Source organism: Balaenoptera physalus (assembly GCF_965194825.1).
Source record: "Balaenoptera physalus genome assembly, chromosome: X".
Lineage (NCBI taxonomy): Eukaryota > Metazoa > Chordata > Mammalia > Artiodactyla > Balaenopteridae > Balaenoptera > Balaenoptera physalus.
The window spans coordinates 13248102-13273998 of record NC_138903.1 but is presented as its reverse complement, the minus strand read 5'-3'; the positions used below and the strand labels follow the sequence as shown (position 1 = coordinate 13273998).

The 25897-nt window shown below is 41.5% G+C and overlaps 2 protein-coding genes across 10 annotated transcripts in view; both read left to right on the top strand.

Moving 5' to 3' along the window:
• VEGFD (vascular endothelial growth factor D) overlaps positions 1 to 4412 on the top strand; it is a 36183-nt gene extending 31771 nt beyond the window's left edge. For both annotated transcript variants that reach the window (XM_082447242.1, XM_082447243.1), the window contains exons 6-7: positions 3019 to 3214; positions 3796 to 4412. In XM_082447242.1, the coding sequence (XP_082303368.1) occupies positions 3019 to 3214; positions 3796 to 3922 (323 nt within the window). In that variant the 3' untranslated portion in view covers positions 3923 to 4412. The remainder of the gene's footprint in view (positions 1 to 3018; positions 3215 to 3795) is intronic.
• A 7007-nt stretch (positions 4413 to 11419) lies between these two features.
• Positions 11420 to 25388, top strand: PIGA (phosphatidylinositol glycan anchor biosynthesis class A). Of its 8 annotated transcripts, none has more exons than XM_082447192.1 (8): positions 11420 to 11494; positions 13788 to 14567; positions 18785 to 18917; positions 19673 to 19805; positions 19963 to 20169; positions 23025 to 23273; positions 23805 to 23889; positions 25117 to 25388. In XM_082447192.1, exons 2-7 carry the CDS (start codon positions 13850 to 13852, stop codon positions 23811 to 23813), a joined length of 1449 nt encoding a protein of 482 aa, XP_082303318.1. In that variant the 5' UTR covers positions 11420 to 11494; positions 13788 to 13849; the 3' UTR covers positions 23814 to 23889; positions 25117 to 25388. The 8 variants fall into 8 exon arrangements, with proteins under 8 accessions (XP_082303318.1, XP_082303317.1, XP_082303316.1 ...); XM_082447191.1 differs by having other exon boundaries at positions 23980 to 25388; XM_082447190.1 differs by having other exon boundaries at positions 23802 to 23889.
• Positions 25389 to 25897: the final 509 nt, after the last annotated feature.

Sequence of the window (25897 nt, the reverse complement as noted above, 5' to 3'; positions counted from 1 at the left end):
TCAGAGAGGGGATGTAACCTTGGGTGAGGCAGCTTCTTTCTGCTGAAGGTAATTCCTGGGGAGGGACTTAGCCGGTGCCCACGTGTGTTGAGGGCGGGAAGAGTGGTGGAGAAAAAGAGGAGTGCTTCGAGCCAGGGAAAAGTGAGTGCTCAGGGCTGGAAGTGAAAGACCGCAGCGCGTCAGGCTGCTGGAAGACGGTCAGCATGGTGGGGACGTTACAGGAGGGGGCTGGGTAGATGTGAGAGAGGAAGCCGGAGCAGTTCACAGGGGACCCTTGTAAAGTGTGTCCCAGAGCTTGGATGTGATGCTAAACGCAAAAGGAAACCACTCAACTGGTTTAAGTGGACAGTCACAGCACCAGTTAGAATTTTAACAAAATCAACCGAGTGACAGTGTACAAGAGGATGGGTTGGCCTGGGGCAGGCAAGGAGGAAGGGGGCCTTTTGGGAAGTTGTGGTAATGATGGAAGTGAGAGGCATGGGGTAGCCTGGATCACTTCTGGTCACTTCTCATTTTCATCTCTTGCAACTCAGTTAATGTGGGCCAAGTTCATGGTCACTTCTCCAGTGGCTTCATCAAACTGATGACATATATTGAGCTTACTGTTCACTAAATACTTTTTCTTCCCACACATGTGGCTATTAAGCCAGCTGCCTTTTCTACAATAACTTCTCTTCCCTGGATGAGCATATGTGAGTTAGTGAATCCAAGTCCAATTTAATTTCATCTTGTTAGATTCAGGCCATTGCTCTAAACTGTTTTAAAAAACAAACAGACAAACAAACAAGAAAACTAACTAACAATACCAAAAAAAGAAAAAAAAAATTAGGGAGTCCTGATTCTGGATTTTAAATTCCTCAAGATACCCACAAATTCAAGAGTTTACTTGGAAAAATTCCATCAGTTTATTGATTTAAAATGATAAATGGAACAAGGCCAAGGGCCTAACACCTTGGTATCCCATCATCGACTTCCCTAGGATTGAAATTGATATGCAATACATCCGGGTATCACCCTTAGCTAGTTACCGCTTCACTCAGCTCTCCTACATCCATTCTCTGTCACTTTCAACTTATCTATAAGGATTGAGGTCAGCCACTGCCAACTACCTTGCTGAAGTTCAGCAGATACCTGGTAGACTGTGTTTCCCTAAACCACGGCTCCAAGAATGGAGTTGGGACAGCCTGAAGTGTTCTAAGTGAATCTCTACTGCCACCTAGTGATCCTTGCAAATCTTTTAGGAGCTTCTATCTAGTCTCATCTTGCCCCAAAGTGACATCTGGCATCTGCGTATGGCTTTACAAAGCTTACCTTTTTCCTCTTCACACAATTCAGAATGGAGGATCCTCAGATCTAGCCTTTCAACACCCATTCCACGTGAGCCCTCAAAGATCATCAATCACAGAGCAGTTAAGACTATGAGATTGGATGACATGAGATTGCCATTTTGATATATCATTAATGGCCAGATATTGGCAAGACCATATGCCTTAACCCAATGTCTTGGAATGCTAGATGGGATTCTTCAGAATCTCCATATGTCGGCCTGCTTCAGGACCCTTTTATTACAACAAATAAACTCAGCAAATGTTTATCAAGTGCCTATTTTATGCCAGAACGATGAGACCTGATCCCTATAACCTTTAGGATTTTTTTCATTAACAGAGGAAACATAGAAATAAACAGACAAATGTAAGCAGTACCAGAAAGGACAGAATGGAAATGTGCACAGGGTAAGGGCACTTAACTAAATTTGAAGTTGGGAAAGGTATCAGGGGGAAAGGATGACTAGCAAAGGGAAAAAGGCAAGGCGAAAAGCATGGGGTTGAGAGACCCTGACATATCACGAGAACAGAAAGTACTATAATTTGGTATGGAGGAGCATAGGATACATGAGAGAGAGACAGAAGATGAGTCTGGGAGGTTAATAGGGTCCAGCTCATGGAGGATCTCTTATTTCTTGGTGGGGAAATTGACTTTTATTGGGAAAGAGAGAACCTTTTAAGGTAATTAAAGCAGTAGAGCAGGGACTTCCCTGGTGTTGCAGTGGTTAAGAATCCGCCTGCCAATGCAGGGGACACGGGTTTGATCCCTGGTCCGGGAAGATCCCACATGCCGCAGAGCAGCTAAACCTGTGCGCCACAACTACTGAGCTTGCGCTCTAGAGCCCACGAGCCACAACTACGGAGCCCTCATGCCTAGAGCCCGTGCTCCGCAACAAGAGAAGCCACCACAATGAGAAGCCCACGCACCACAACGAAGAGTAGCCCCCGCTCACAGCAACTAGAGAAAGCCCGCACGCAGCAACGAAAGACCCAATGCAGCCAAAAATAAATACGTTTAAAAAAATAAATAAATAAAGCAGTAGAGTGACATGATTAGATTTGCATTTGATATTGTGGAGAATGGATTGAAAGGGTAAAACTTGTGGTGGTGAAGTGAGTGAGTGTCATCTGCACAAAAAGTACAAGGTACTGACTGAATTGAGGCAGTGGCAGTGATGATGAAAAAGAACAAATTCAGGGAGGCAGAACTGGGTGGACATGGTAATTAGATTCAACATGGCGGGTGAGTCAAGAGTGATGGCACCATTCACTAAGTGAGGCAAACTGGGAGAGAAGCAGGTTTGGGGAAGAAACTCAACACTTAACTTTCCTCCAAGCCTTTCAAGAATGCTACGGTGACATTGTCAAGTTCTTCCAAAGTTTCTATCTCTTCTGTTTTTTGCAATGAATTTCAACTCGATGATCAGAATTGGACATGGAGTAGTAGTTATCCAGTTGTTTTGTATATTTTCTAGAAGAGATATCGGTCAGCTAAGTGTGTCAAAAACCTCTCAGACCCTCCTCTCTCAGCTGATCATGTTTTCCAACAGATGTCTGTGGAATCAAAGTTCATTGTCACTGCTGTATCCTTTATATTAGTATTATGATCTGCGGTGAGGAAATACATCACTGTTTCTACCCATAGCCTGGAAGGTGTGAGGTGTATTTTTTGACTAACACTTTTTCCGTTTAGATCACGCTCATCTCCAGGAGCTGGCTCTCTGTGGTCCACACATGAAGTTTGATGAAGATCGTTGCGAGTGTGTCTGTAAAACTCCGTGTCCCAGAGATCTCATCCAGCACCCAGAAAACTGCAGTTGCATTGAGTGCAGAGAAACTCTGGAGAGCTGCTGCCAGAAGCACAAGATATTTCACCCAGACACCTGCAGGTGAATGGCTTTTGCACTTTCGCCTAAATTTGGCCCATGGACATTTAATGTAAATACCATTTAGATTTGGTGGGATTCCTTATTAAGCCAATTTTATTGTTCAGTGCCAAGCCCCCTTTTTGATAGTAAAACAGAGGTTTGGCAACTATGGAATAAGTATATAGAGTGATGATTGATTGTGAAATCAAGAAAATCCTGCCTGCTATTGTTGGCTTATGGATCTTAAGCAAAAACTAAAGTTGATGAAATTTCAACAATTATTATTTCAGATCAGCTGACTCTTTAGCTCAATCTCTCTCTCAATATATATCCACGCATGTTTGCTTTTTTTCTTTGAGGAAGGGGATGTCATTGGATTTATATACCAAGGATTTTACTGATGAATAGAATGCTTAGAAGTTAGCAGTTGTGCTTTAATAGATTTTGAAACCATGTGGGGTAACCATCCAGGATTTTATATTGACATTTTAAATATGTATCTGGAAAATTTACTTTGAAAACGTGATCAAATCAGATCAGAGTTTTTCCTTGGAATTTAGTCCTTGATTCTGAATTCTCATGTTTATTTTCTTTTGTAACAGCTGTGAGGACAGATGCCCCTTTCACATGAGAACCTGTGCAAATGGAAAACCAGCATGTCCAAAGCATTGCCGCTTTCCAAAGGAGAAAAGGGCCTCCCATGGGCTTCACGATCGAGAAAATCCTTGATTCAGCCTTGATCCCCAGTCCCCCATCCCTGTCATTTTAAACAGCATGCTGCTTTGCCAAGTTGCTGTCACTGTTCCAGGTGTTAGAAAAAAAATCCGTTTTACATAGTACTATGGTGACTCCAGATGGACCTTCCATTAAACACCAGCTGAGGATTCCCTGGCTCTCTGACAGATGTCTTCTAACTGAAGGTGCTCTGCACACCAAGGAATGGAGAGTGAAAAAGGTTTGATCATCATGGAATGACAGGTACCATGTGATTAATTATTCAGAGCAGATGAGGCAATTTGCATAGTCTTCGAGTCCTTTGCTAATTGCAACTCTCTTGTGAATTATTCTGATTCTTTCTTATGCCGATTTTGATTTGTATGATCAGCACTGATTATCTGATTACTGTCCAGCTTGTAGTTTTGAGTTTACCAAACTACTGTCTGTTGTTTCATATTTAAGTGTATTTAAAGAAAATAAACACATTATTCAAGCCAGAGAATTTCGTGTGTTATTTAATATGCTACCGCTCTAAATTTTATGCTAAAGAAAAAAATATTTTACAGAGAGAAAGGAATTCAGAAGTGGGAGGTGTGGGAGAGACATGAACACAATAAAACTAGACTCCACTTTTGGGAAACCGAAAGAATAGCTCTCAGAAGGTTTAAGGTTCTAAACGAGGTTAAATAAATGTGACCCCCAAATCAGCTGGACATCAGTCTTTCCTTTGAGATTCAGTTTACCTTGACTTGACCCCCAGTTGAACTTGACTTGATGAGGAGAGCCCACTGGTGCCCCTGACATCTTTGCGGGTGTATATTTCTTCTGGCCACCTCCAGCTCCACGTTTCTGCACTTATTCAACTATCAGTCTCATTCACATCTCAGTTCTCAGGGCCACATGATTCATCTCTCTTTTCCACAGCTACCCAGGAAGGGAGCACAAGCTTTTTTCCTTTGCTTTTTCACTCAAATACTCCCACAAATAACTTGTTGATGGTGTTGATTTACTGAAAAGTTTGGAAAAACAGAGGGAATTTAGCAGCTCTAGCAGAACTAAGTTACTTAGCAAATAACTTAAAAATGGATGCTCTCTAGGGCTTCCCTGGTGGCGCAGTGGTTGAGAATCTGCCTGCCGATGCAGGGGACACAGGTTCGAGCCCTGGTCTGGAAAGATCCCACATGCCGCGCAGCAACTGGGCCCGTGAGCCACAATTAATGAGCCTGCGCGTCTGGAGCCTGTGCTCTGCAACAAGAGAGGCCGCGATAATGAGAGGCCCGCGCATCGCGATGAAGAGTGGCCCCCACTTGCCGCAACTAGAGAAAGCCCTCGCACAGAAACGAAGACCCAACACAGCCAAAAATAAATAAATAAATAAATAAACCCAAAGTTAAAAAAAAAAAAAATTGATGCTCTCCCAAGCATCTTGTATAGATAGGTAGGTAGGTAGGTAGATAGATAGATGATAGATACACACATAATCTATTACATTTATTGCACACTTTTGTAAATACTTACGTTCATGTTATCTCCCCACTACACTGTGACCTCTTTACGATTGGAACTGTGTCCCGATCAAACTTGTGTAACCCAAGTTTCTCAGGCCAGACCGTGTGGAGCAGTACTATAATACGGAGATAAAGAACGATAAACATAGCAAAACACTGTATTGTTTCTCCTGGAGCCGAATGGTAGAATGGTTGGATCCTGTCCCAAATCCCTGCCCTTCCTCTCTCAGGGTTCCTAAGCAGTTCCCGAGTTCTCCCCTCCTTTGCTGAAGTTCTCTCAGAGCCTGTGGCTCTGGGCCCTCTGCTTCCTTCCTGGCCTTGGCTCTCAGCCCCTACCCTGGGGACACAGCTGACCTTGACCTTGCCTGGGCCCAGTCCCCACAGTGCAGCCATTACCATGGCCTCGTCATTTACTGGCATTGGCCCCATCACTCCTGCCCTGTCACTGTCCCTTTTGTCCTCACTTCATGACCCTTTTGTCAATGGGCCTTCTTTCTTCTAGTTGTACTGTTTGATTCTCAGGCTTCTGAAAGGGCTCACAGGTAACTTAGTTTCTTAAATGTATTAGCATTCAGCTTCCGCTCTGTCCCTTCATTCACTTCCTACCACTCTCTCCTCCTCAATAGTATTTGGTTAAATTCCCTTGAGAGCTGGGGCAGCAGACGGTCCAAGGGACACTGCTCAATTAGAGTCACTTTGCTCATCTTGACTGCTTAAAAAGAGAGGTCGAATCCCAGACAAGGAGAAAAGACTTGAGTTGAAGGACAGGCTCTGCCACTTAATTGCATTATGAGGCCAAGCCACCTCATGGTGCCTTAGCTTCCTCTCCGGCTAAATGCATGAGTGATAATCTCATCTCCCTGTATCTCAGAGTTGTTCATTTCACTCCATAAATGAAAACAATTTGAAAAATACAATGTACTTTACATATTAAAGGGATTATCCGCCAAAAGAGAAGCACGACTGTGAGCAAAATTCTTGGCTTATACTGGATTCCTGGATCTGCCCTAAAACCAACTCAAACCACATTTTGGTTAGTGGCTCTGGCTTCCTAATTGCCGTTTAGATGGAGATGTTATAGGGAATTCTGGACAAAACTATGTGAGATCTGGCTTTCCACTTCCAAAACCTGTCCCCGTGCTTTCTCCCCAACCATCACTAACTACCAAGAGACTTGCACTTGGATCCCTGAGGCTAGGTCTCGGCTGGGATGGAGCTGGTCCTTAGGGTGGAGGTGGCGGAACTGGCCTATTGCCTTATTAGAGTTCACTGGTCATTGTACAGGAATATTTGTCATACTAATAGCTTTGGAACGTGAGCTGCAACTTTTCAACCCACAAAATTGTGTTGCAAAATAAAAATATGTGAGAAAGCCCCGAGAGCTTAAAGCAAACACAGTAAATGCCAGCGATGCATGATGTCCCTGATTATCTAAGCCACAAGGCCAGAAAATGCATGAATAGGACAGCACAGGTCATAAATCTGTGACTACAGCAGTGTGGTGGGAGACCCTTTGGAGATGGAAACAGAATGGATGGCATAATGGTCAGAGTTGGATGAGATTAAAATACTGCCTGAGATACTTGATAAAGGAGATGACACAAATAATCCATTTTAAGACTTCTAAGGAAAGAAAGAGTTGGGTGAAAATTGTGAGCTTAATGGATTTGGTCATTTGCTCAACAAGAGCTGGACTTTGTCTAATTTACTCATAAGCCTCAGTGTGGGAACAATGTCTTGCATGTAGTGGGTGCCTAATAAATAATTATTTAGTTAATAGTGAAGTATTGATTCTGTGACCAGTGAATGGGAACTCATCTGCCACTGGAATGCCCAAGAGGAACTCTTATTCTCCAGGTGGCTTTTCATCATTCAGTATCTTGCCTGAGTTTCTTCACAGCATAGCCACTGGCTTTCAAGAGGAGAGTTTCCAACAGGACATGCCTCAGTGCATAAGCACGTATTAAGCTTCTGCTGTATCTCATTTACTGATGTCCCATTGGCCAAGTGAGTCACATGGCCAAGCCTAGAGTTGATGTGGGAAGGGATTAGACAAGGGTGTGAACATAGGAAAGTGGTTCATTGAAGGCCACCATGTAACAGTCTCCCACAGGGTTGGTTCCTGTCCCTAGACACACATGGAGACCTGTTAGTCTCTATTGTTTCACAAGAGCTGAACCCTCGTCAGTGTCTTCCTGCTTCCACACGCAGAGTACAGGACTTATGTGGCTTGGTTCTGATCACCATTTTGCACTTTGGTTCTGTTTCTGATACATGGAAATATTTAGCATCTTCTTTTAATCATAGCTATAACATGAATTTTCTCATTTATGTCTCTTGTTTTTCTTTTTGAAGCACAATGAGAAGAGAGGAATCTCAAAATATTAATTGAAAATGTCATCTTGGCTGGAAGTCTGGCTCAGCATCAAATCCATTTTGCGTAGTAAGATCCTCTATCAGTTTACTCCAACCTTCCCTGGAAATACCACCCTTCTCCTAGCTGAACCCTTCCCCTTCTCTCCCGCTGTGAAATTGCACAACAGCATTCACTGGACAGTCAGCATCTGTCTCTGTACCCTGGTCACGTTGTCCTTGGAATAATCTTGCTCCCAGCGGTTGCATGAGCACTCTTTACTTCCACGAGCTAAATGCTGGCAGCCAGAAATACTCTTTCCCTCTGAACTCCCAGTATTTTTCTTGTATTTCTTTTGTGGCATTTATGGCTTCCTACCTTTTGTCATAGATATTTACATATGCCTTAACTTTGCCTTGTTTCCTTGCTGGTAAAGCTCATGCCAGTTTTTCCCTGCCTTGTGCCTTATATATAGATAGTGGGTTCTCCATACAAATTCATTGCCTTCCCACTCCAGAATTATCCAAGAGCTAATTTACCTATGAATTTGCAAAGAGTTGAATTTCAAGGGAAGGTGATATCTACTTTTATTTTATACCTTCTCCATTTATAGGTCATTTTATACTACCACTGGTACTGATTGCCCTCAGAGTCTATTAAGTGCAATCAGAAGGCACTGCGCGTAAGTATTTTAGTCTAACTTTAGTGGTTTATAAGAAAATTCTCTAAAGGCATACCCTGATGCCATACATTTAGGCAGCACACTATAATTAGAATTATCCCCAGATTTATAGCTTCATCCTGCTGCTACAACTTTCTTTTGATGTTTAGAAAATAGCCTTAAATGGTGACCTTAAGGTTTAACTGGCTAAAAATGGAGTCTCATACCCATGTGAGATTGTGAACCATGTATGGAATCATGATTTATTTGCCTTTTAATGTTCAGTGCCTAGATCAGAGACGAACATGATGAATGTTCAATGTTTTCAGACTTTGTTGGAACCATAGACTTTGTTGGAAGAGCCTGTAGGTTTGTCAACCCCTCCACCACAGCGACTCAGCAACAGGGTGCCTTTATTAATATCTATTTATAAAGGTCAGCCTATTCTACAGTATTTAAAATACAAAGAACCTTTCAAGAAAAGTAGATCGCTTTTTACCATTGGTAAAAGGTATATAAAAGCTAGAAAAGATGAAAAGCTTTTAAAACACACTATGTTTAATATTCCCTGTATTCCCCACAAAGCTTTTTATAGACTAGGCACTCAGTAAATGTTTGATGATAAAGATAGAAAATATTTATTTTCTTTTGAAAATAGCTCATACATTTTTTGAAGGAGTATTGGCGTCAGAATCTTAGAAGATTCATGGTAGAATTTCAAACGTGTATTGTGATCAGAACTATGGCAGTGGCAAGCCAGGAGTTCAATAAATAAGGCTTAACCCTCACTTATACAATACCTTCCAGGATTTCTACACAGTAGTGTAGAAATACACTAATACCTATTAATAATACCTATTAATACCTATTGCAAAGATGAAGAGACCAAAGCAATGCTGCACCACCTGGTAGTGTTGGTGTTATCTGTGAAACCAACTGCAAATTATTAGGCTTGAATAAATATCCTTGAGTCTTCATCACTTTTATTCTCTGATGCTTCAATATTAACACAGGGCAGAGTATCTATTCCCACTTGAGCCTTATTCATTAAAGTTAACTCATTAATACACTTTGAATTCTACAGCCAAAGTGCTCTTTTTTAAAAATATGTATATATATTTTAAATTTATTTATTTATTTTTGGCTGCATCGGGTCTTCGTTGCTGCACACTGGCTTTCTGTAGTTGCAGCAAGCGGGGGCTACTCTTCGTTGCGGTGCGCAGGCTTCTCATTGCGGTGGCTTCTCTTGTTGCAGAGCACAGGCTCTAGACGCTCAGGTTTCAGTAGTTGTGGCACATGGGCTCAGTAGTTGTGGCTCGCGGGCTCTAGAGTGCAGGCTCAGTAGTCGTGGCGCATGGGCTTAGCTGCTCTGCGGCATGTGGGATCTTCCCGGACCAGGGCTCGAACCCATGTTGCCTGCATTGGCAGGCGGATTCTTAACCACTGCGCCACCAAGGAAGCCCCAAAGTGCTCTTTGAATTATAGCAGTGCACTGTGATTTTTATAAGGCGCACCCCTTGAAATTTTTTCAATACATTTAATTGGGTATACGTGTCAGGAATTGTGCAGGCATTGAATAAAGAAATTCATTAATACAGCTAAAACTTATTCAATGTCTAGTACCAGGAACAGACCCTGCTTCTGCTTACTCCCTGGCTAGGAAGGCAGACATTTAACAAGCAAATACAAATGCCAATTTTCAGAAAGAAGTCCATGTGAGATCCCAAGAAGACACAAGTCTCCAAGGATCAGGTTGAGGAAGAAGGCAGGGGTGGAGGGCGGTGTGAGGGGGAACAGGCAAACAAATTGAATATCACCTGATAAATGCTATACCAGCATATGGCCAAAATGCTGTCAAAATACAAAAGAGGGAGGATTTAATTCTCTCTAGAAGTTTGGGTAGGGCATCAGAAAGGAGCCGAAATCTTCAGGGATGAACAGGCTTTCTACAGGCTTAAAATGGGTGCTGGTAACGATGGTGGTGATGGTGCTCAGGAAGGCATTTGCTCGGCTGGGGAACCCTGTGTACCCACTGTGAGGGGTGGATGACCATCAGACCACTTCCAGTGATTCATTAGCCTCTTGGCCAAGCACCACCATAGCCAGCTGAACCAGTATGAATGCGAGTTGATATTTCAGGTCAGACCTCAGGTTTTTTTCCTCCAGAGTGGAGGGTTGCCAGGTAGAATGAAACATGCCCAGTTAAATCTGAATTTCAGATAAACAACGAATAATTTTTTAGTAAAGACCCCAATATTTGGGACGTATTTATATTAAAAAATATTTGTTTATTTGAAATTCAAATTACTAAAAACTTTGATGTGACTTTTTATTTGTGTATTTTTTTTTTTACTACATCAGGCAATCCTACCAGAGTGGTAAGAAACTGGCGGGTCTGCTGTGGCACAGATAATAAATAACAAACAAAACGCCACCATGACCCCAGCTCTCTGTAGCCTTCCCAGCCAAAAGCCTCTCCAATTGGAAGCCAGAGAGGACAAGTTTCCAGAAAAGAGACGCTGTAACTAGACAACCAAGGCGCGAACCCACCCTACGGTCCGCAAGACCCGCGTTTAGAAGTGCGGTGCATCCTGGGAGTGAGTTTTCTGAGTTCGGATTCGCCTCCGAAGACCACGGGACTACAACTCCCAGGAGCGCCAAAGGGTCGCTGCGAGGCACGCTGGGAGTACTGGTTTTACCCCGTCGAAGGGTCCTAGTGGGCTGCTTGTGTAACAAGAGACCAAGGCCGATTTTTAGAGAATCTCAATATTAAGAATTCATATAAAAGGTTAAACCGAGGATTAGTGCTTTCAATACAGAGAAAACCAGTCTTCCGGAACAGAGTGGCAACTGTGCAGGCGCGCGCTGACGTTACACCCCGCGCTGAAAGGTGGGGACTGAGCGTCACTCCTGCACGTGACCCCAGCGCCTCTTTGTGATTGGCTGTTCTGGGGGTGCGGCGCTCGGGCGCGGACGCCCCTGATTGGTGCTTAGGGGCAGCGGGGCGGGACTCCGGCTGCAGCCGCGGGAGGTCCGGACACTGGCGGCCATGGAACTCGCTGGTAAGTGCGTGTCTGAGCTTCCCGCGCCGGTACTCCCTGCTGCTTCCAGATGGGACTGAGCTGCCCTCAGGGGAGCGTGGTCGACGATGGAGGGGGCGAAGCCGACCCGGCTTGAGGCTCGGAGGTCGGGGTCGAGGGTCTCCGGAGTCGAGTGGGGCTGAGGGTGCGCTGGGGCGGCCGAGCTGTAGCCGGTTCCGCGTCGGCTAAGGCGGGCGGGGCGAACGGCTCTGGGACTCCCGACCTCGACCTCCTGCTCGCTCTTTGGCCGTTTTCCTCCCTTTGGGCCTGGCGAGACCCCCCCTGACTGCGCCGGGGTCGCTGACTGAGCGGGGTCATCCCTTCCTTGGCTCTGGCGCTCCCCAGCGACCCCTCAGCGAGTGAAGCTGGAACGGCGCTCGGCGGGTGGGTGGAAGCACCGTCCTCTTGACCCCAAGCCCCCGCCGGGTCACCCTAAGGCTTCTCGGGAGTCTCTGCTGATAATAACTGTCTAGGAACTCGTTGACCGTGGCCGTGGACTTTACGCCATCTCGCATTTGCCACTTAAGTGGCTGGGTGGGGACCTTGGACCGATCGCTCAACTTCTCTGGCTTCTCATTTGTAAAATAAGAGAGGTATTCACTAGATCTCCAAGCCTTTTTTCAACTTTAAAATTTTAAGATTTTGTGATTGTGCTCTTTGTTGAGCTTTTACGCCATGAAAGTGTTAGGCGTGATACCGTGGTAGGCACATTTCTCACAGAACATTGCAGGTTAATGACAGAACTTTAAATGATTTCATTTGGTGTTTTACTCACTGTTTTCGTTATCATTCATCTTTTAAAATTGAGTGGAACTGGAAATTCGGGTTTAGGTGACAAACCACAGTAAGAAAACGTTCGTGAAGCCACTTAAAAGTACAGACTTGAAGAATCTTATGATTTGGTAATATTGAATTGTAATTAGCAAATGCAGCTCAACAAACACTCATTGAGTATTTCTGAGACAATATTTAAAATAAACATGACTTTGTTGGAGAGAATAGACTTTGCACAAGCTGAGTTTGCGGTGAAATCAGAAACTCAGACCTTTAGGATGGCTTCCCATTGTATAGTTGAGTTTCTGGAGGCATGGAAATCTCATTTGTAAAGCTGAGAAGGACTTTCACTCACTTTCCAAGATTCTCTTTAGCTTTAAATGTCTAAGAATCTGTAATCATACTGAATATTGAGTTGATGATTTTTGCGCTGATGATCTCGGAGACCCCTGACCTGAACATTTCCTACTTTAGAGGTAGAAAATGGCCCCACATCCAGCCCATCTCTAGTTCAGTTTTTTTTTTTTTTTTTTTAACAAAGAGGCCTCATTCTTTTTTTTTTTTTTTTTAATTTATTTATTTATTTATATTTATTTTTTGGCTGTGTTGGGTCTTCGTTTCTGTGCGAGGGCTTTCTCTAGTTGCGGCGAGCAGGGGCCGCTCTTCATCGCGGTGCGCGGGCCTCTCACTATCGCGGCCTCTCCCGTTGCGGAGCACAGGCTCCAGACGCGCGGGCTCAGTGGTTGTGGCTCATGGGCTTAGTCGCTCCGCGGCATGTGGGATCTTCCCAGACCAGGGCTCGAACCCGTGTCCTCTACATTGGCAGGCAGATTCTTAACCACTGCGCCACCAGGGAAGCCCTCTAGTTCAGTTTTTATCTTTCGATTCCAAACTGAAGGGAGGGACACTGATGGAGGGAAGATATACATAACTGAAAGTTTAAGAAAATGAGGGGAACGGTTTGATTATCACCATTCTTGAATAAGGAAGGAGAAAATAAGGTCTGTGGCATGTGCTACAGGTGACACTTTAAAAAGCTGCTCTCAAAAGACAGTTCTAACTCCAGGTATATTTTAAACCACAGACTTAATACTAGAGAACTTGATGAGATTCATTGAGTCAATGGCTAAGCTCTAAAGTGGGGTTAGCAAACCTTTTCTGTCAAGAGCTGTATGTTTTATTTGAATGAACTGGTTTGTTAACATGGCAAAGTATTCTATATTTTGGTGTAACAAACATTATTTAAGATTATGTGTAGCGGTATTTTTAGAGCAAAATTAAGATATAAGGACATTGCAGAGTCTAGTTTTGTTGTACGACACACAGTAAGTGCTAAGCAAGTAAATGCTGTCAAATGCATGAATTCATCATATGCTTTGTTTTATTTCTAGGGGAAAAGCTAACGGATTAACATTAAAGGAACATTTATGTCTGGATTTGGAGTGTGGAATGTATTTTGTCTTAGATCCTGAGCTTAGATCCTGTTTACTCTCTCTTTCAGGTACTAGAGGACACATATCTTAACTGGGTTGCTGTAAGGACTGATGCCTGAACCATCTCAGCATGACCTGTAGAGGAGGAGCTGGGCATGGCCAGTGTCCCTCAGCTTCACTCTCCCGTGTCAGCCCTGGACGTCTTTCCACGTGTAGAGCCTGTACCCATAATATATGCATGGTGTCGGACTTTTTCTACCCAAATATGGGAGGCGTGGAAGGCCACATTTACCAGCTCTCTCAATGCCTGATTGAAAGAGGGCACAAGGTCATAATTGTCACCCATGCTTATGGAAGTCGCAAAGGCATCCGTTACCTCACTAATGGCCTCAAAGTCTATTACTTGCCTCTGAAAGTCATGTACAACCAATCTACAGCCACGACCCTCTTTCACAGTCTGCCATTGCTCAGGTACATATTTGTTCGGGAGAGAGTCACGATAATCCATTCACATAGTTCCTTTTCTGCCATGGCCCATGATGCCCTCTTCCACGCCAAGACAATGGGCCTCCAGACAGTCTTCACGGACCATTCCCTTTTTGGATTTGCTGATGTCAGCTCGGTGCTTACAAACAAGCTTCTAACTGTGTCTCTTTGTGACACAAACCACATAATTTGTGTCTCTTACACTAGTAAGGAAAACACTGTGCTAAGAGCAGCACTGAATCCTGAAATAGTGTCCGTCATTCCTAATGCTGTAGATCCTACTGACTTCACTCCAGACCCATTTAGAAGGCATGATAGTGTAATAACTATTGTTGTTGTCAGCAGACTTGTTTACAGAAAAGGTAATGAAATGATAGCTACAAATGCACTGCACAGCCTTTTTTTCCTTGTAGAAAGCTGTTGAATATTTGTGTTATAATGATTGTTGGGCTTTTTGTTTTGTTTTATGGTTTTATAACAACTTCTGTGTTAAATATAGCAAAGAAGGGTCTAATAATGTTTTATACATCTTAAAGAAGAAATTTCTGGAACAGTGGTAAATGCTATTCCCAGCCCCAGCCCCACCCCCCCTGATGTTTTCATAGTTACTTAAAAGGAAAAACAATAACCTGATGTTGTTTAATAGGTCAGGTCTTTTAAAAATTTCCATACACATGCAGTAGGAAGTACAGGGCCCAGACCATCACATAACCCTTTCTTTTCATTGCAGATATTTTGAAAACTAAGAAAATCACAAGGGTGAAAACTAAAATCAGCTGTAACTGTATTATTCAGGGATGACCTTAATGAACGTTTGATTTATAGCTTTCCTGTCATTTTTATGCATACACTCAAAGTCAGTGAGCTTGTTCTGTACATTACTGTTTTGTAGCTTGCTTATTTCCTTTAATCGTAGATAAGACATTAATAATGAATTGGCAGCTAAGTGCTAAAGGGGGGTCAGATAGCCCAGAGTCCGATCCTGGCTCCATCCTCCTGTGTGATCGAAGACAAGCTACTTGACATCTCTGAGTCTCAATTTTTTTCTTTTGTGTGATTTGGGCAACAGTGGTAATCTTGTGAGGTTCAGTGATGGTTCCTGTACAGTACTTAGCCCAATTTGTACTCGGTATGTGTCTGCTGTGCACAAGGAGGATTGTTCTAGTGCCTCTGCAGCACTTCATGGATGCCACAGTAGAATTTGTAGAGCCTTGCTGACTAAAAGTCTGAAGCAGTCCAGTTATTCAAAACATAAATGGTCTTCTGGATGGTGTTTGAAAACCTGTCCAGCAATCAAAATTGTCACTAAGAGTGGGGAATTGTTAAAAAGATAATATGTAAACCCCTCCCCCTTTAAAATATTTTAATTTACTCAAAATATTATTACCATGCACTGAATCACCAATAATTTGATTTAGGCCTGGAGGCTTAAGAGTACTGGTCCACTGATTGGAGCTGCATCATCTTTCTTGCACAATCACCTTGAAAGAGCATAACTTACAGTTGCCAGTTTGGGTCTCTTAAACGTGGTGAGAACCTAAAGGCATATGAAGTAATGTACTTCTGGATTTTTCATTTGTTTTTGATCTTATACAGTGGTTCAGGATATCCCCTAATCTGACAAGGTTTTTTTTTACTGTGTCTTTATTGAATTTTTCAAACCGTTCAGCTGTTTCACAGAAACTCATTTTGTCCGTTTATGTGCTATTTAAATACTGTAACAAGTATAATAAAATTGGCATCAGACAGATTTGTGGACAAATGCAGCTGATTCTTGGTAAGCATGAAGCTCAGCGGCGGGATCAGAAGTGTCGCAGTGTAGTAGGGAGTGGCCTAAAATCCAGATGTGGGCCTTGGTCAGGATGGTTTACCTTTGGAATGGAGAGCCTTGGTCCATGCGGTGATCCACTAAGCGGAGGTTGGTCAGAAAACTTCTACTGAACTGCATTTTTGGGGGTGAAGGCAATGAAGTGCTTCCATTCCTTACTTGAAGAAGATGTGAATGGAGCAGCGTTCTGTGTCTGAATCCCTCTTGGGATATTGGTAATGTGTTTGTTGTAACTTAAGAAATGTGCCTATTTTGTTTTTTCACCAAATAATATACCTTTGTGAGATAGCTAGCTGAGAAAGCATTTGATGCATGCGTGACCAAGGATCAGAGCAAAATTAACTTCCCTGTTCAAAGACTGAACCTGTTACCTTTACTTCACTAACTATGGTATTTTACCCAGCTGAGCTAACCACCAGAGAGTGAAGGTACAGCCTTTCCTGTTCTCAATTCAGTCATGTAACAAATATTTATCAAACCCTTTCCGTATGCCGGGCACTGTGCAAAAAGTAACATTCTGAGAAGGAATGGCCACATCTGTAGCCCAGAAGTGAGTAGTTGTATTAATGGTCCATTAATTATTAATAAATTAATTTCTTTAGGAGGTGTTCATTTGGACCAGATATCAAAGGCCACTGGAACGTATTAAGTAAGAAAATAAATCAAAAGTCCTATTACCCAGGATCCCTGGCCTCTTCCCTCTTCCGTTGAGCCTGTTTTGCTCTCAGGCAGGGTTTAGCAGCGCTCACGTGCATGTGCAGACATGCCCCACTTCTTGCTCTAGTGCTAATGATGACTTACATTTATATTCTGCAGTTGATAAAGCCTGTACATGGTACAGTACCTCACTTGACCCTCCCAGCAACTGTAGGGTAGATGTTATCTGCATGTAACAGACAAAGAAACTGAGTCTCAGAGGGGGTAAGTAACTCACCCAGGTTACACAGTAAGTAACAGAGATGACAAGCCTGAGTTGAGCTCTTCTCGAGTTAAGGTCTCCTGTTCCCTCCACCCTCAGCCCAGCCACCATTGTCCTAGGTATAGATTCAGAAGATTCTGTTAGCCTGTGCTTTAGAAGCACTTCAGATCAGAGCTTTTCTTGTCCATTTTGTGAGAATATGGCAATTGAAAGTCCTTTGGTATGTTTCATTGTGTTAGACTCTTGTTAGAGGCACCAGAACATTTCTTACTATGGGGAGAAAAAACCTTTATTAGAATAATAATATAGGTCATTGATAATATTAATCGGTTCCATTTCTTTTAAAGTACTTGTCAGAATTAAATAACAATGCATTTAAAGCCCATCGCCTGGTATAGTAAGCCCTCAGTAATTGTAGCTATTGTTACTAATTATGATTATTGCTCTATATGTGGGGTTTTGGTTTTTTTTCATTTAAAGAATGGACTCTTAACCTTTGTATTAGAAGGGAGAGGGCAAGGAGGGAGGGGAAGGAAAGAATTATAGGAGGTTACTTGTTAAAAGTCATTAAGACACCTGGTTTATCTAAAAATCCAGTTGATGGACTTGGTAATAAACTTGAAACAAAGATAGCTAAGATTTTAATGAGAAGCTTTCATAATTCAGAAAAGCCACATGTGAATTTATGTTTGCTAATGCAATCATATTTTGAAAATACTAACAGAGTTTACTTAATAAATCCTGCTTTGAATTATTTAATAAAAATGACCCTATATATATTATTTCTCCTACCATCTTTTTAATAATTGATGTGCCTGTATTTGGGAAGATTGATAGAAGAAGTGCAGTTTTTGTGTATGTGTGTGTATGCATTTCTTAAACTTTAACTGGCTTATTTTACATTTACTTTTGAATGTGTATGATTTGTACTTGTTAAAGAGCTAAATTCTTAAACATCAACACTACTGTCACTTTGGATTGCTACTTTCAGACTAGTAGGGCATGATTTATTTTGCTGCTTTATATTACTTAAGGTTGTATTTACATATTATAAGAAAGTTTCATTAAAAAGAAAAGGACCAAGATGCACCCTTTTGTTCTACAGACTGTAATGATCTGGCACTGGAGGTCCTGCCACCTTCATTCACTGTCATTCGGGGGAAGTGGGCTGTAGCAGATTTGGATGGACTATTATAAATTTTGCTAATACCCTAGTGTTCGCTGCAAAATCCTCTGTACAAACTGCATTCTCAACAAAATGGAGGCAGCAGTTATATTTTGCTGCTTAGCCCTTTCCTATAGTAGGAAGTAGAATCAACGCTGGTAGAATTTTGTAGGTGAAAGAGACCTTGGACTTCAGGTACATCGGTCTGTTCATTTTCTCTTATCAGGAAACTCCCATTATCAAAGAGTTTGCTCGTAAAAAGGCTGGGTCAAGACCCAGATCTCCAGTCAACTCTCCTGCTCTGCAGAAAATTTTAACTGAAATGTAAGCTACCTCAAATGCCATTTTTTAGCAGTAGGTGTTGTGTAAACACAGGTGAATAACCTAGAACACAATGTTGAAACGAAACAGAATAGTCCACGAACTGGGTGTGTGTAAGGTACCCATGGGTGTCAGTGTATATATCCTCAAGAACTCTTGGGGGACCCCTGGCAGTTTGTGAACGATTCCACCATTCCAGGAAAGGTTTAAGAGAATTTGTTTCTCTACTTAAGTAAGGGAGGCATAGCTAATATTACTTTTTGAAGTGAGTGGATTCTCAGTTCTGATAAAATTTTTTTTTAAGGTTAATTATTGATAACTCCAACATTCACCTTGATGTTTTCAGGGACCGATTTGCTTAGTGGTATAATACCTGAACTCTGTCAGAAATATCCCAATTTAAATTTCATAATTGGAGGAGAGGGACCAAAGAGAGTCATTTTGGAAGAAGTACGGGAAAGATACCAGCTCCATGACAGGTATTGATGGATTCCATATTGTCTTGGGTGAGAAAATATCAGTTACCTAAAATTGGTTTTGGCTACATGCCTGCATTAAGTGGGCTGCTTCTCCTACATGTACTTGATGTAAAAATGTAATGCAAGGCCTATTTAAGAAAAATTATATAAAATGGGGAACCCTAGTTAAGGAATTCATAATTTTTTTCTGTTAGCCCAACATTATTTGACTTTAGGGGGCACTGGTTGGGGCACCAGAGAATGCACAAAAAAAACAGCTATTTGATTGGAAATGTTTGCAGATTCTCAAGGCATACTGAGTTGTGATTTAAATAGCACGGCCCAAATCATGTAAATTGCTCTGCATGTACAGATTCGAACATTTCTCTTCCTTGGTAACTTAGTTAACATGTGAGCTGTGTGCATGTGAAGCATCAATTTAAAAGGGACATTTTCCTGTTTAGAAACGACACTTTTAACATTTACTCATCAAAGTGTATTAACATTTTCATTGAATGCAGACTGATTTTGGAGAAGATGAAATTTGATCTGTGTGACGAAAGTTAGAAATATGTTAGCTGTACAAGCTTTAACCAAACAGCTTTATATGACTTTCTTTTAGATCAGAGTTGGGTGATATTAATCTTTTGACATGGAAAACATTAGAAGCAGTAAGAATCTAAGTATAATATGAGTAGCACACTTGGCTTATAAATGGTATTTCTTTTGTAGCGTGATTTTTACTCCCCTCTTTTTTCTCTCGTTTCAAAAATCAGAGTGCGTCTCTTGGGAGCCTTAGAACACAAAGATGTTAGAAATGTCTTAGTTCAAGGACATATTTTTCTTAATACTTCCCTTACTGAAGCATTCTGCATGGCAATTGTGGAAGCAGCCAGTTGTGGTTTACAGGTAAAAAGCTTTGAGGGCTTATTACATTGTTGGGGTTTCTGTATTTGTATTTTGAAAAATAATCAGATGCAGTCTGTAATATGTTTTTAAATTGGTATTGTTTATTTTCCTGAGAGATGAATTATGGTGGATCACATGTTCTTTTTTTCTTTTTAAGGTTGTAAGTACCAGGGTTGGTGGAATTCCTGAAGTACTTCCAGAAAATCTTATCATTTTATGTGAGCCTTCTGTAAAATCTTTGTGTGAGGGATTGGAAAAAGCTGTTTTCCAACTGAAGTCAGGAGCATTGCCGCCTCCAGAAAATATCCACAACATCGTAAAGACTTTCTACACCTGGAGGAATGTTGCGGAGAGAACTGAAAAAGTATGTCACATGCTAAGAGAAGGGTATTTGAAGATTGTGTCTTGAATTCTTACTTGATGTTTCACGTACACACTTGCTTCTTTTATATAGGTTTACCATTTCTGCTCTATTGCCTAAGTTTATGAAGTCTCTTCCAAATGAAAAGAAGTGAATTCTGTGTTACTTCTGGTATATGTTAGGCTAAGTTTCTAGTCAAATCATTGCATTTGACATCTGAAAATAGCAGTAATGCAGCATCTAGACCTTTCATTAAACTGGGCATGCAGGAGTTACAAAATTTTCTAGAAGTCACAACAATTAGAGGCAAAACTAATATTAAGAGCTACTCTTAGACATTTTCTTGAGGCTCTTTATAATTCTAAAGCATATAGGTCTATTAGAAAATATATGGTTTTGCTTAGCCCGATTGTGGCAACTTTATAAGTTACAAATATTTAATCCAGGCTACTTCCTAAAACTCCCGTGTCACTTTTGCTAGCTGCTGTGATTTTTCTACAGGAGAGGGATTTTTGCATCTTTGGGCTGATGGAGAACATAGTAAGTTAGAATTCAAAAAGCACGTGACAAATGTTGGAAATAGGATCACAAGTAAAAAGCAGCAGTAGAAAATTTGTAAAAGGACAGGTGCAGGAAATAGGTTAATGCCCTTAGGTGGGAGAGTACAGTTGTGGGAAATGCTTCCTTATTTCGAGGTCAGGACTTCATTTATTCTACTCAGTTGTGCCCTTTGTTTAAGTACCTCTCATGACTTCGTCTACCTCCTGCCTCTTATTATCACATAGCAAGCTGGATGGAAACGCTGTGCTTCTTAGAAATTGTGACCCAGAAAGACAGTCAGTTGGAAGCGTGGAGAAGGTAGTGCTTTATAGTCTCATTGTATTCAGTGGAGCAACCAGTTTCTAGCCCAAAGTAGAGAGCAAGATGGAGCCGAGTAAGCAGAAAGGCTTTCTTACTTGGTTTAAATTGTAAATTCCCGTACCTGAGGTGAGCCCCGGTTTGAATGGAAATGCAACAAAACTCTTTTTATCTCTAAAAATCGTCATACACAGTTTCCATTGAAACATGAGAAGTTTGCATTAACAAACAGTTTTGACTGAAATAGCTCTGAGATAGCCACTTTCTAGAAGTTTTGCAATCGCGCCACCCGTATGAAGTAAGTACATTTCCTTGTTTTCCTTTGGAAGTTGGGGCGCAGCACTTATTACCTGCTGGGAGCACGTGGCAGAATCGCCCCGGGAGCCTTTTCGGGCTCTGTCCGGTTCATCTTCCTGTGCCCACTGCTGGACCCTTTAGGAGCAGAGGAGATATGGGAATGGTGGGCAGGGATATTTGGTTAGGCAGGTTCTTTCGGTGAAACCCACCCTGATTGAGGACCACATCTCTGTAATTGTGCCTTTACCTTCTTGATCAACGTCATGTAAATCTCAGAAGTTTGCGCTGTTGTAGATAATAAGTTTGGGGCAAAGAACTACGGTGACAATTTGTCAGCTTGTGTTAAAGGAGCGCGTTAGGGTTTTTTTTAAAAACCACAAATTTTCTTTTAGTTAGGCTTAAAGTAATAGTAGGACGTCTGTGTTGTTTTCAGTTTTACACTCTGGCGATTTCTAGTATCCATTCCAAAGAAACCTTAATCCTTGTCCCTAATGGATTGTCCTCCCTGTCGCTCTCTCCGTAGTAGCAAATTGTTATTGTGTCCCTTGAGATCATAAATTAACTGACTTAGAAATAAAGGTGGACACACGGGTGAGTTTGTAGTTGCTCTTTTAATTCTACCTGTTCCATACAGGATGTTTGATCCCTTTCAACTCCTTAGTTTAACTGCTATTTAGAAAAATTGATCAAGAAATTAAATCAGCATTCATGCTGGAAACATACTTTTTCATTTATAGTTCGCCAGTCTCAGCATAACGCTCGACATAGTTCTGACTACAGTGTATTCCAAATGTCCTCGGGGTAGAGGAGCTAGATGAAAACAACCCGTACCTTTCAGAGGCCGTTGACCTTTAGAACTTGCTCTGCACGTCATAACTTTCTTGAGTTCAAAAGGAGATGGTTTACAGGTCTGATAACGTGAGAATGACCACAGGTAATGCCCAAATGCAGTTAAAAAACATGAATGCCGGCCCATTTTATGTGTTTGAAATAAGTATATTCAAGGAGCTTTGTTTTTTTTTTTAATATTTCAGAGTTTAGTGCTTCGCAATACTTTAAAAAAGCAAGCCACCTACTACCAACGCTCAGCAATAAACTGTTTTGTTTGCCACTGTTTGACGTATACCATCTACCGAAATTTCCCCTATCTCTTTCTGCTCCTTTTACTTGGAATCCGTGAAATGTCTCTGTATGTTCTCCCCGTCTGTGCTCAGCAACACGGCGTCACTTGGCTGTGAAAGAGGAGCCTCTCTGTACCCAGAAGCACAGTAGATTGTAACTCTCTGATGGTAGTTGAGTCAAGGAATCTTAAAGGGCCAGTCCTTCTTCCCTGCTTGGGGAGTCACTGCTGAAGTAAATATGGCCTCGACAGGTGGCCCGAAAAGCCGCTGCAGCATCTCAGGACTTTGGAATTCTTGTAGTTGGTTAAGTATTGATGGGGATCCCCTAGGGGACAGGAACCGTGGTAGATTCATCTTTGTATCACACAGTATACATACCGCAGTGTTTTGTCCAGAATAGGCACTCTGTAAGTGTTGACTCAAATGGCAATACGTAGTGTAATCAGTTTCATTCATCACATCATCACTGTAACAACAGTGAAATGTACGCGCCTTCTGTTGACATCTCTAAAGCGCTCCTGGTCTGTGCAGGTCGTTGTTTATTGGGGCTCACGGCGCTCATTCTCGGCTCTCTCCCGCCAGGTGTACGACCAAGTGGCAGGAGAAGCTGTGTTACCGCTGGACAAACGACTGGACAGACTCGTCTCTCACTGTGGCCCCTTGACAGGCTGCATTTTTGCTTTGTTGGCTGTATTCAGCTTTCTCTTCCTCATTCTCCTGAGATGGGTGACTCCAGATTCTATCATCGACGTTGCAGTAGATGCCACAGGGCCAAAGGGTGCCTGGACTCATCAGTATCCTTACAGGAAAAAGGTGGACGAGAACAATGAGGTATCTAAAACCAGGTAGAAGAAAGCCTAGATTGTGAGATTTTAAACACTTGTAATAGTTCTATTAAGACTATTGAAAATAACCTTGCTTTTTTTCTTTTTAAAGTTAATTTAGTAAGTTATGCTACCTCTATATCATTCCGTGTTTTATTTTGAGGAAAGATAAACATTTATGCAATTCCTGAGTGTAGAAACTCCTTGCACTTATTTAAAATTTAGGAGAGAACATTGAAGCCACTCAGGTATGCAATTTTTCAGACTACTGAAATCCCTCTAGCAGAGATGTTTTAACGTTATATTTTGGGAGCTTTGGGTGCTGAAGGGCCAAACGTTTTCTGGGCATTTTTTGGCCAATTTTAAATGTTCTACCATTAATTAGACATTCACGAGATGTTTGCAAGTTTTGTTTAGGGAAGTACAACAACTCTGTGAACTATTTTAAGTTGTGTTCATACTACATTTATTAGACACTTAAGTCATGTTCTTAAGCTTTTATTGGGTATGCTCAGTAAGTGTTCCATATAATCAGCAGGTTTCTTGAGTAAAATGGGCTGTCAGCGACCAGCATGTTTTAAGCACCTACCACGCATAGAACGTTGAACTAGATGCTTCCTGCGGTAAGGACCGGGGGTGGGGGGGGTGGGGGGGATGGGGGGGTGCATTCGCTCTTTGTTGATCACTCAGATGGTTCACTTCGTCATAGTCAGGTTTGACATGAAGTGGTAAGATATCCGCCATGCCGAAAATGCTCATGCTTTTAATGCCAGGAAAAAATCGCCGGCGTACTCCGAGTTCTTCTTTGATCCTGTTGGATGCATTCTCCTAGGTCAAGCCTTCGTCTTCGCTTGTGTGTATGAAAATACTTTTTGCTTTTTAAATACTAGGGACCGATACCACTGTTGATGATAGTGCAGAGAAACCCTCCACATCTCTCAGTGCATAATTTAGTCCTCTGTCAATGCCTTCTTGTTTTCCAAGCACAATGTACAAGGTGTGCCATCTCAAAATCAGCTGCTACCCTGTCCCTTTGATAGAAGTCACTTCCCTTCACTTGTGGCCTAGCTGATGCCTGATAAGTATTGTCAGTGTGCAGAAGTCTTGACCCCAGAATGTTTTGTTTATAGCCAATTGAGTCTGAAAATTTTAGGAACACAGTCTCTTTGTGGATGGATGTTGTTAACTGAAATCGTTGTGGCCCATAGCCATGGGTTTTTAAACCCCCAGTTATCCATATGGTGTGTCTTATTAATTCCTTGAACTCCTTAGAATAAGTTTTTGTGATTAAGGACTGTGAAGTCACAAGAATGAGGCACTGTGGGCGTGCTAGTTAGATGCTGGCAGTATTGCGATTCTGTACAGGATTTTTTTTTTAATGACAACATTCATAGAACTTCTTTTAAAAAAGTATCTTAACATGCCTACTAATTGGTTGCCACTGATACATAAGAAATATATTTGTGTTTTGTACTAAAACACAAATGCAAGAGTGCAATTTTTAATATCTAGAAGTTAGGGGTTCTTTTGTTAAAGAAAAACAGACTGACCCAAACCATTAAATCTTACTGGGATTTTTATGCATAGAAACTGACTTATATAAATATGAAATAAACAGTGCCAATATTCATGATAAAGCAAGAAACTGTAATATTTGGTTTAATTTATTCTGTTCAGCAATTTTTTAAAGGCATACTGCTGTTTTTTCTTGTATGTTATTTTTGTTTCTTAGCTTTTTTTTTTCAGAATTGTCTATTAAATTGCCATTTATTTCAGATGGAAATAGGATTTAAAGTTCTTGCATGAAACATATGTAATTTGCATATTTTCCTCTTTTTTTTTCCCTTTAGCAAATGGAAGTAAATTTGCTTGTTCTAGTAAATCTTAATTTTCAGGCTTCCTGAATACCTAAATTGTAACTGTCATTGTTGCACTGGTCAATATGTGGAAACATATTGTTCTGCCCTGCTACTTATATTTATTTGAAAGTTAACTTGCAGTGATGAGGAATTTATGAAAAATGTATTTCTTTTGATGTTCCAAAAAGTAGCACATGTAAAACTGATTTATGGAAACATGCTACATGTCCAAAAATAAAGACCAAAATGACATTTTGACATTTTTCTTGAGTTTGTCTTGTTTGAAGAACAGAATATTATTTACTAGTTGAGCAACACTGCCCCCAGCCCCTACCTCGCATGTTTTTTTTTTCAGTGCAATTTGATGTTTTGCTTGGTCTTTTAGAAAAACAGGAAATATCCTTCAGTTGATGAATTACTCTGTCATCTTTTCTTTCTACAATATTCTCTCTTTTACTCATGGAATAGCAAGTTCAATTGTGCCTTTGTTTCCTAATCCAAACTCTTGTTTTTCAGTGCACTAGAGTTTTTCAGTGCACTGCGTGAGACAAATGCATCTGTAAAGTACTGTGCGTGTGAGCTACATAATTATGCATTATATCTTGCAAGCCATCTTAAGAGAAATTGGAATTTTGACTTAACTTACAGAAGCCCAGTGTATGATCAGGCCCCCCAAGATGGCTGTTCTCTTGCTCTCTGTACATCCCCTGCTGGACCAGTGCCTGCTTCACCTACACCCCACTCACATGACTGACCTTGCTACATACCTGCC

Bases quoted from the DNA above. Each gene is read 5' to 3' on its own strand.
- PIGA (XM_082447188.1), top strand. From the start codon at position 13,850: ATGACCTGTAGAGGAGGAGCTGGGCATGGCCAGTGTCCCTCAGCTTCA. The intron at 14,568-18,784 runs GTAATGAAATGA...TGATGTTTTCAG, and splicing joins CAGACTTGTTTACAGAAAAG to GGACCGATTTGCTTAGTGGT. The intron at 19,806-19,962 runs GTAAAAAGCTTT...TTTCTTTTTAAG, and splicing joins CAGCCAGTTGTGGTTTACAG to GTTGTAAGTACCAGGGTTGG.